Genomic DNA, 12,018 nt, shown 5'->3' on the forward strand with positions numbered 1-12,018 from the left:
TACTAAAAACAAATTCATGCAAAAAAAAAACTAAAAATAGTCCTAAGGATTAATGCATGTTGGAGTACATGCTTTATTTGCATGAATAAACAAAAAATTATTAACTAAATTAATCTAGCTGCATGCGAGCAGCATCAGATAACTGAGACATATATAAGATGTATTTGATTAAAAAACTGGTTAGCTTAATGAATTGATTTAATAGAACAATATATCATTTTGAAGTAGAAACTCTTATCATAATATGTTATATAGCATGTCTCTTTCATGTGAAAGCATTTAATCATACAATGATATAAACAAAGATGATAACTAAGTACAATTGTAGCCAGAGGGAGCGTAGAAATGAGAACCCGTTTAAGTTCCCATTTGAGTCGCCTTTGCCTCTCATTTGTAGCACGAAAGTTATATTCAAATAGCCATCACAATGATAAGAACACAAGCACAAGCAATGGTGCCAAAAATATTATGACAGTTGCCTCGCCTGTAAATATTATTTTATATTCCTTCTTACGGCGCTTGTTCTGCGATGAATCAAGTTTACGAGGTATTGTGACTAGGATGGCGGCACTTAAGAAAGCAAGACATGTAGAGACTATAGCTATTCCCAAGCTTACCATTGATAATTTGGCTAGTGCTGACCGATCTGCAACAAGTTTTGTCTGAAATCTTTCTCGAAAAATCCATTCAATCGCTACAGTCATGGATGCAAAGAAGCGAAGACAATCTGAGAATAAGAACACATGAAAAACTGTTTCTAATGACATACTGCCAAGAACACTTTCCTTATCAGTTCCACCTGGTACTTGAAATACAGCTGGAAATGTCACTGTGGCAATGAGTGATGCCACAAGTGTGTCTACATCAAATATTTTGCTCTCAAGGCGAATTTTATTAGTTGTTTTCTGTGACTTCCAAGGAGATGACTTAGATCTGCAATGGCATACTAAACTTTGTGTACCACCAAAATCTTTCAAACGTTTTGCAATATTACCATAGTTTGGCTTATCTTGAGATTCTGCATGTATTGCTATGTCCAATGGGCTTAAACCTTTATTGTTGACAAGATCTTCTTTTACTCCAGGAAATGACAACAATTGGTCTACAAGCTGCACCATTGAAAAAAAAGCCTATTTAATTATTCTAATACACATCTCATATATACAATAAAATTAATAAATTTCATATTCAAATTTTATAATATTTTTTTTAATATTAATATAGTTCAAAACATATACATCATATCCATTCTAAGGATGTAATCAGACTTGTGTCATGCAGTCACTATCTAGAGTATCATTATATGTAAATAAAAAATGGCCATAGCCCTATGTCAGATCGCTTAGCTTATATCATATACAATATAGAAGAAGTTTTGTACAACAAAATTTCTTCTTGTGTCAGTATAAGTATAACCCACAATACTAGTCAACGAGCACCAAGAACATTCTCCCTAGTCCTAGGAGAATGACAATCTACATCTTCAATCTTGAGTCTCTACATAAACTGTACCAATGCATCAATTTCATTTGGGTGTAACATATCCATGTGCTTCTTGAAATATTGAACAGACTGGATATCCATTTTGCAAATTTGAAGAACACCCTCCTGGACCACAATCATGAACCTATCTTTTGAGATCTCTAGAACAACAGAAACCTGAGACATAATGTAAAAGTGTGTGAGTTTAATATTAAACCCAGTAAGTCTCCTCCTCTTTTTTTGAAATACTTCTCCATTTCTTTCTTTCCAAAGAAACCAAAGGATTTCACAAGACAAAACATACTAGAACCGGTTCAAACTAAGATCAAAGGAATCCACAAAACCATAAAGAATTTCACTCCAAGAAGGACTAGGCTGATGGTTCCTGACAATGGGAGAACCAAGGAAGATGAACCACACAGCATAGGGAAACTGACATTAAAAAAACAAATGCTCAAAAGACTCCTGAACATTGCAAACTCCACACCTAATAGGTCTAGGACCCACAACAGATAAAAAAGAACCTAGCCCTAACTTTTTAAGAAGTGAAATCCATTTAAAACAAGATTTCTTAGGATCAATTGGGGAATGTCAAAAAAAATTAAAAATAAATTGCCACCTGGACTTAGGCCAATTGAGACCCCAACACTAATTGACTCGAGTGAAGATAGAGTAATCATCTTTCAACATCATGTAGATCTAATTAGTAGATATGTCCAAAAAAGGAGAGTCATCCAGCCATTTTAGTTGCTTCAAAAAACAATCAGTATCTAAGACCTTGCCAGGAAAAAAACAACCAGTAGCTTTAACAATAAGAGAATATGTTTTCTTCTGTGATAGAGGAATCCCATATTTAGAATTGAGCTCGGCCCAAGACCCTAGCCAGTTGTTAAATAGTACATTACTAATTAGAGAAATACCTTTATCATTCCAAATTTTAGCAGAGCAACTTTGAGTCAGAGCAAGAGGTTTACTATTTAAACTCACCCCCCACTAGATAGATCTGTCCATAACAGCATATGAAGGAGGATTACCTATAGCATCCTTAGAAGGGAGTAAACTCCTTACCAATGACCATGCCTTCCATAGTGAAGCAAATACATTAGAACCAAACACCTTCATATTATAGTCCCCCAAAACAGTATCACATAAAGGGATAGTCTTCCATTTTTTGCCTTTTTTAATAACAAACATTTCAATATAATTTATGATCAACACCTTCCATGGTTCATTACCATTCAAAGCTTTGACAATCTATTTAGAAGCTAGAGAAATGTCATGGGCCCTAAGATCTTTGATACCCAATCCACCCATAATCCTTGGTTTGCAACACCAATCCCAATTCACACAATGTCTCTTATTATGACCCATCCCATCAGACCATAGAAAGTCCCTCATGATCTTCTCAAGCTTGTTGGTTTGATAATTAGAAAACAACCATGCAGAGGCACACTAAATATGATGAGAGGAAAGAACCTTTTGCACGATTTGCACTCTTCTAGCCAAGGAGAGAAAATTTAATAATATTATTACGATCTTATATATATGTGTGTGTGTGTGTGTGTGTGTGTGTGTGTGTGTGTGTGTGTGTGTGTGTGTGTGAATGTATATCTATAGTACATATATATACACACACAAATATACAAATATGTATGAATATGTATATGCACACATATATAGACATAAGCAACATATTATTTTTAAAGATAAACACTAAACATATTATGTTAATTATTAAAATATCTTACATAAATTGTAAAGAATTTTGAAAATTGTCATTATTTGTTATATTAAAAAATATACAATAAATAAAAAATATTAGATTTCCACAATCTATAATTGTAAATTGACATACATTTAAACAAAGAAAGAAAAATAGAATAAATTGATAGAAGATAATGAGGACTATATGAGTTAGACATAGCTAACCTGGGGATCCACTCCATTCATGGCCACCAAATGCAAGGATGTATTACCCCAAATGTCATAGTCATAGCTCACCAGTTTGGTGTTAGTTTCACCCTCATTTTCAAGTAGTAACTTATTCAAGACAGAGAGTTGGTCATATTCCACAACAAAGTCCACAACTATTTTATGACAGGTGCTTTGTATCTCAACACAATCTAGCATTGACTTAAAAAATAAATCTATAATATCTCCATGGCCCTTCAGGGCTTCTATATGGATTGCACACCATCCAAAAATATCCTTCTTTCTCATTAAACTCTTATGTCAATCCACACACCAACCATTCAATTGAGTTTCTAATATCTCATTGAGAATCTCCTTATGTCCACCATGAGCGGCTGCATGCAATGGGGTGACACCCTTTTCATCTCCTATCAACAACATGAGAAGTATGATATTCAAGAAGAATCTAGACTTGCCAAGTATTAGCTTTACTTCATCTGCAAGAAGGAATTAGAGATTTAGTTTTATATATTTAGATTCTAGAGTAAAACAAAGTAATAAATCAACAAAGACACAAGATGTGTGAACTGTTGTCAGGACATCCAATCAAAATTAGTGAATCCTATAGGTCATTAAAAACTTCAATTTCTTTTTAAATAAATACTTTTTTTGAGGTTTTTAAAGATATTGGTACTCTTGAAAAACTGCACTTCTTAGACTTTCCTCTCATCATTTCATCATCTAGACTCTAGGATAAGTTAATTATAACTTATCTGGAAGTTTAAATGTTTAGTTATTTTTATTATTTTTTTCGGTTCAAGTTAAAATTCAGATGGTTTGATCACATTTGACCCTTTGCATTTACATTCTACAAAATTTCCCTTAGTTAAACTTAAATTGCATTTGAATATTATACAACTTTTAAGTTCAAATTAAGAACGTTCAAGATAAGTGTAGAAATCTCATTCACATTGATGGACCTAATGACAATAGTGCATGTGTATATGGAGAAAAACATTTCTCATCATGAGGATATGATTGATTATGCTGAGGTTGTTGATCTGGAAAATTACTCTAATTATGTTGGGTTTGTTGAGTTGGAAAATTATAGATCAGAGAAAGATGATGTGTTCAACCAATAGAAATGCTCTAGATCAAAATGATATTTAGAGGTGTATTTAGTGGCTAATGTTCTTTGTGTTGGGAAAATCAAGCATCCTAGAAAAGCCATCTAAGATCAATATGTGCATCTAGAATCCAATACAAATCCACACTTCCATGCCATAAAGAAGAATCCAGAACAATTGAATTTCCCACATTAATCCTTAGATGAAAATGATTGCAATTTAAGATCTTGCGAGATCAAACTATAGTTTCTGCAATATGCATACATTTAGATTCAACGACATAGAATCATAAAATAGAAAAAAAGATAGAAGAATACAACACAAATTTACCATGCAGAAAACCCTTTCGAGTAAAAAACCTCACACTCCAAAACTAGAGATTCATTGTATTATTCAATAACAAAAACAATTACAATAAAATCTCAAAACCATTCTGGCCTTTTTTCAAATGAGGAAGAGCTACTCTATATATATACAAATTGGAGAAACTTAATGCTATAATTAAGTTCTCAAATTTGCCACCTCTAACCCTCTAAATGTCACCACTATAGCCATATTATTGACTAAGCCTATATGTGAAACTCAATCATCTACAAGGTTGACACATATAGAGTCCAACATGATTCTACTATGAATCACTTGATAATTTACTAAGTCAATACAACCGGGTTGTAAAGTCCTAGTTGGAGATAACTTACTAAATATAGTAAATATGACTCACACAACTACATGTATGACACATATGGGAGCAAAGTCCTAATTGAAGACAACATGTATGACACACATGGAAGTAGAGTCCTAATTGACTTCATATTCCAACATTCTCCCACTTTAGATCACATTTCAAATTCATGAATAATTCCTCTACTAAAAGACCATTGTCAATGTTGCCTATCATCACTACCATCCATGAAACCACATAGATCCAAAATAGTTTTTTATGCTCCATCAAGTCATATGAAACAATATCCAAGATGTCCACTATCTTAGACAACAATCCCTACCATCATCCAACATGACACCTATGGAAGAAAAGGAACAAGCCAAGGTGAAAATGCACAGTCCAAATAACACAATTATAAGATCCCAGTGATATGAAAGGATACATGATACTGCCACTACTCCATTGTGCTCACAAGTTATACAAAAGAATCAACAACATCAACTCCAAAGACTGTAACTAGAACATAACTTTGAAGTAATCCTCCAAAAAACAAGATAAAATAGGTCAGCTAGAACAAAAATCAAATTGACTGCTCCCATCCAACTGATAAACCTATGCAACTAAAAATAGCACCCACAAAAAGTGCTAAATCATCCACTCGCCCATACCTCAAAGGTATATACCATGAGTTAACTAATGCCCCCGACATAACCAACCCAAGAAACTGCAACCTCAAGCTCCATGTGCAAATGAGTCAATGAGGACCAAAAACATTCATGAACTCCCAGTGCATGAGTAATATTGAATCTAAAAATATCAAAGGCATACCAAGTCTACCAATTTCAACACATAGAAAGTGTAATAGAGTATGTACCAAAGACCATCTACAAAGATGTGCAAATCCTGCAAATAAAACTATTGCAAGAAACATGTCTCTCAACACTTGCCTCCAAGCCTCTCTTATGTTATCCACATTTGACAAAAGAAAGAGATATAAGAACCTTCATGCCATCACCCAAGTGACAACATATGACCACAAACTAGTGATCACTATAGCTCTATATAGAACCTCACATCAATGCTAAGTGAATCTGAACCTCGTGGAAGACCACTAAGACTAAAGAGAGAATCTACAAACAATAAATATATACAATGTCCTTCTACAAACACCTCTAAGTGTTAGTTGTGCCAAGTAAGATCTCCTTCAAATCCCCAAGAGAAAATCCATAACATCCAAATCTGTTCAACCTCAATAGATTAATCATAACATATACATCATGTATCTACATGGATGTAAGCCTCTCCAAGAAGATCAAACTACTTCATTTCCTATTTCAGGAAATCAGCCCACAACTATCCCTTATGATCACTATAAAAGAAAACACATTCCAAGGAGATAAACGTGCTATCCATCTCTCACAATGATTCCTCCATAACTTTTTGACTATAGCTCAAGATCCATAAATTTGAAAGAAAAGAATAAAACACCTGAGAGAAATAATGGGCATACCTCTCAAGTGATAAACCATTGAGTAGACCAAGAGTGGGGAATGAGAATTCTCCTCAAAGATCTACAAGTCATCACGACTCATCCAAGAACAATCTCCTCATATATCTCTATTTAACTCACATCCAACCAAGTGTAGGCTCCTCAAACTTCCAATTGAAATCTCATCAAGAGTAACCATCGTAGTACATGTCTCTCATCTCAAGAGAACCACAACCTCACCTAAGTCTCTGAATATCCATTAGTACCAGAAAATGATCAATCCATGTCAAATTCCAAATGCATCTCCGCACTCCCATGGAGTTCTTAGACATATGAGCAATGTACCCAATACAAAGAGAACTCATCAAACCACTATCAAAGCTCCAATCTATAGATTCGGGAACCCATCATGACATCATGATCTTACCATCTCGTCATAGGAGATCACATTCTCCTAGTGAACATACCATGGTATCAAGAGCAATGTATCATGCCAAACTCTAATGCACAATCAAGAGTATACCATGTCATAACACCAACATACTCTAAACCAACATCACCTATCAAGGACCACCAACACCTCACACCAAAGACTCTAAGAGTCCTCCATGGCTCCAAGATTTTACACATCCTCAAATAGTGTACATGCAAAGGTGAAGGAACCTTTGTGCATCAACAGGATCTAAGAGTCCTTCCAAAACATTTGCATCAGTAAAGAAGATCATCCATCACCAAGTGATGAATACATAGTCACTGCTAAAGCTCCAATTGAATCATGATACTGAGCCCTCTAAGCACATGACACACCATCTCCTAAATATAAAAAAATCTAGGTCCACATACACTCAAGTGTACTACTAATCACACCAAGTGAAACCAAGATCTCCAAACCAAGGAAATACACCATGCTATGGGACCCCATAACCAACTATCCATGCATTTACTTATCATACATCCTCTCATCTCAAAACAATCACACCAATACACAAGTTACCACAAACAAGACCAACTAACAAGTCTACATAAACATTGAATCAAACCTCATGGAGATAGACAGCCCACATCTGAGCTTTCCCACAAAAAAAATGTGGGTAAAGACACCTGACAATATTTCATAACTCGTAGATCAAATCATTGAAACATGCAAAACCACTATCACATTAGCAACATGTGAGCTGAGATCCCAAAGAAATAATCCTGTAGACAACATGGCTCAAGCATCGAATGAAGCACAGATCTGATTTGCCAATCGTGTCCATATCAAGCACCATAGTCTTAGAATCCACCAAGCACCACCACTTAAATGAATAACCATGTACCAACATATCCATGTAGAGAAATCATAACACTTTCTCTTGCCATGCATAAAGCATGCATGAAAAACTAGAGCTATCTCATCTAGTAACACTCCAAAGGAAATAAGGTCTAGAAAATAGCTCTTATGTAGCTCCACAAAACCACAAGTTTTTCTTGACCATGTAAAACCTGCAAAACCACTATGTTTGAGAACTCCCATGCACATCCATACCCACTTCACATTTGGAAGACTCAAAAGTCTATAGAAGCACTAAACACCTCAACCTAAAATAATGGATTTTGATAGATGAGCATTGCCATAGCTTTTAATGAAAACCTATAAACCCCTCAGATCCAAGGAACATGAATCTGAGCCATGCAAGTACAATAGCCCATAAGGAAAAAGAAGATCGGGAACTCCAGACCCATTTGTAGACCAACTCCATAACCACCAATAGTACATGGATCCAAGGCCTATAGGCTATTTTAGAAGCTTCCAGATCATCAAATGATCAACTCCATAGCCTCCATCTTCCACATCCTTCAAAATGCATGTTGTCTCCTAAGACAAAAACAACTGTAGGACTTTCACTCAACGAAGGATTAATCTTCAGTCGATTCCTTCAGATTCCCTCAAGCTTTGTAGGCTAAGAAATCATTACAGAAGCAATACCCAGAACCTGAAACACCAAAGATCTTCACATGTAAGAACATGCAAGAAACATGAGAGTCCATGCAAGTACATGCAACACTCATTATGCACATGCAAGAAACCTGCAAATCCTTGAACTATTGCTTTGATACCAATTGTCGGGAAAATTAGGCATCCCAGAAAAGCCATATGAGATCAATATGCACATCCAACATCCAACACAAATGCACACTTCTATGCCATAAAGCAGAATCAGGCCCAATTTAATTTCTCACCTTAATCCTTAGAAGAAAGTGATTGCAATTTAAGATCTTGTGGGATCAAACCACAATTTCAACAACATGCATAGATTTAAATTCAACAACACAAATCATAAAATAGATGAAAGGATAGAAGAATAAAACACAGATTTACTGTGGGGAAAACACTTTCAGGTAAAAAACCCCACACTCCAAAACTAGAAAGTCATTGTATTATTCAACAACAGAAACAGTTACAATACAATCTCAAAACCATTCTGACCTTTTTTCAAATGAGGAAGAGCTACTCTATATATACAAATTTGAGAAACTTAATGCTATAATCAAGTTCTTAAATTTGCCACCTCTGACCCTTTGAATGCCACCACTATAGTCATATTATTGACTAAGCCTATTTGTGGCACTCAATCATCTACAAGGTTGACACATATAGAGTCCAACATGATTTTACTATGGATCACTTGATAGTTTACTAAGTCAATACAACTGAGTTGTAGAGTCCTAGTTGGAAACAACTTACTAAATATAGTAAGAATGACTCACACAACTACATGTATGACACATACGAGAGCAGAGTCCTAATTGAATACAACATGTATGACACATATGGAAGTAGAATCCTATTTGACTTCATATTCCAACAGTTTGTGCTCAATTCAATGCGCTGCTTCTTTGTTTTTTGTTGTGACAGGTTACTAATATTTCTCGTCTCTCTCTTTCCAATAAAAAGAACGTTCATACAAAATACTTATTCAAAAAAATAAAATTGAATTGTTCCATTGGAAGCAATGGCACACCGATTTTAAAAGTAGGTAGGCAAACAACAATTTTTAGAAGTGGTTTAAGTGGTTGAAAACAATCATGAAGAATTGGCCAAACAAATGAAAAAATAATAGAACATTTGGTGAACATTCAAACAAATTGCCGAGAATCTTGGTAAACAGGTTAACAGTTTTTAGGAGGCTGGAAAATAATCATAAAGAAAGGCTGGAAAATAACCATAAGGCTTGAAAATAATCATTAAGACTTGGTCAAGTGGTAAGGAGTTTCTGAATTCTATTGTGTAAGGTTAATAATAGAATGTGATCTAAAATTGAATCCAAAAATTACTTAGACCTGTTATTATAAATTACTGCCAATTTTTATGTAGAAAGAAGTCAACGTGACTTGGGTCCCCTGTAAATAACCTTTGCACGCTGTTGTTGATTCTTCAAACCCTTTCCGCAAATTACCTAAACTGTGCTAACTACCAATACATTCGAATGATTCCCCAAACTGCAAATGAAATGGCAGAAAGAGTACTACCACTACATTCAATTGATTCACCACAATATAAATTAACGGGTAGAAAGAATATTGTGGGGAAGTTTAAATGGCAACTGTGACTCGTTTATATGTAATTCCTGATTGAATCGTATGTTTTAGTTAACTTTGCCTCTACCCATAATTAAGATCAAGACTTCTAATACTCTCTGGATTTCTTCATGTAACTGCTGATTTATTTTAAGAAAAAGCCAAATAAATGTATGTATGAGAGCATACCTAGATATCCTGCAAAAGTTGCAGTGTTGAGGCATGTCTGACGGTCCTCCCTTGGCCAAAAAACCAGAAACAATGTCGTGGCTACTTTCACATTACCGTGCTCTGAAGCTATTACCAGGGCAGTTTCTCCAACCTGATTGCGCCTGTATACAGCATACTTGTTACACGTAAGCAGACTTTCCACAACCTCACGCGTACCATTCTTAGCAGATTCATACAGCGTCGTGTTCTTATCAGAATTACGAGTTGCAGCCAAGCAGGGCTTGCACTAAGTATTAATTCAACAACTTCCTCATGCCCTTCTCTTGCAGCGATGTGCAGAGCACTATTTCCTTCAAAAGTAAGCCCCCGGGTCACATGCTGCTGGTTCTGTCCATATATATCTTGCAGGACTTTGAGATCGCCCTGTTTGGTAGCAACAACGAGATCATGATGCATTTTTGTGATTAGGGCTTCCTTTTCTAATGCTTCACCGCTTTACCCTGCTACATTTTATACTGTTTGTATATGGTAGTGAAGGGCAAGTCTTATTTTGTTAATTAAACGATTAATTAATGATTATGTGAAAAATTATTAAAATTTAATTGTGTAATTTTGAATTAGCTATTGTGTGAATTATGTTCATAAAATTATTTCATCTTTCATTTGGCAGATTTATCTACCATTTCTACACTCAGCAAAAACATTGTCTTCTGTTTTTTAAATGAATTCATCAGAAACTCCGTAGATAATAATTTTAAGCCAAAGGAGGTCATTTACATTCATGCCCATCAAAATAAGACAAATCAGTATCTCAATATAACGTTATAACGTAAAAACTAGCACTTGCATTTGAATGAGGTGCAATGATAATGTCGATAATAATTTATATTATTAAATATGTACTATAATTAATGTTATTAGATTTCTACAATCTATGTGATAATTCTTTAAAGCTTCTGGATTATTTTGTGTGCAATTTTTTTTTCATCAACGTTCTGAATTACAAGCCTTGTTTGACTTTAAAAACATGTAACCCCCCTCTCAAAGACCCTAGAGATATCTATTCGAAGTCAGGGGTTTATAAGGTAATTTGCTCATAAGGCACCCTATATATAAGGGAGACGGTTTGTTCTTTCAAAACTGGAATGCAGGAGCATGGTGCTGACATCAAGCACAAGCATGTTCTCAAATTGGCGTTAGTACAACACTCCTTAGCCACCAATCATCATATTTATTTAGAGGACACTAAAATCCTTTTTAAGGAAGAAAAATTAATCAAAAGGAAACTTAAGGAGGCCATTGTCATTTATAATCACTCGACCAATCTTAACCATGACAATGGATGGAGCTTCAATCCCTTTTGGAAGCCTTTGCTTGATTCTCTAAGAGGCTCCCTTTGTTAGCTTCCTTGTCCTCATTTCCTTCCTTTTTCCTCTCTTTATTTCCTCTTGGCTTTACTTGGTTTAGCTCTTTGTTATTTTCCTTTTCTTTGCTTTTACTTTCCTTTTCACTTTTTGTCTCTTTCATTGTTTTTAGTATTAGTTCACACACACACACACACACACACATTTTTTTGCCATAGCAAGAATATGATTAGAAGAAGTATTATCATT

At 34.9% G+C, this 12,018-nt stretch overlaps 1 protein-coding gene across 1 annotated transcript; it reads right to left on the bottom strand.

Moving 5' to 3' along the window:
- Nucleotides 1-422: 422 nt before the first annotated feature.
- On the bottom strand, nucleotides 423-10,861 carry LOC131028739 (uncharacterized). The gene is made up of 6 exons (XM_059220941.1): nucleotides 10,611-10,861; nucleotides 10,424-10,566; nucleotides 3,732-3,821; nucleotides 3,412-3,605; nucleotides 1,513-1,659; nucleotides 423-1,109 (listed from the first exon to the last, which is right to left on the bottom strand). Exons 1-6 carry the CDS (start codon nucleotides 10,859-10,861, stop codon nucleotides 423-425), a joined length of 1,512 nt encoding a protein of 503 aa, XP_059076924.1.
- Between the last annotated feature and the right edge of the window lie 1,157 nt (nucleotides 10,862-12,018).

This window comes from Cryptomeria japonica, chromosome 5 (genome assembly GCF_030272615.1).
Source record: "Cryptomeria japonica chromosome 5, Sugi_1.0, whole genome shotgun sequence".
Lineage (NCBI taxonomy): Eukaryota > Viridiplantae > Streptophyta > Pinopsida > Cupressales > Cupressaceae > Cryptomeria > Cryptomeria japonica.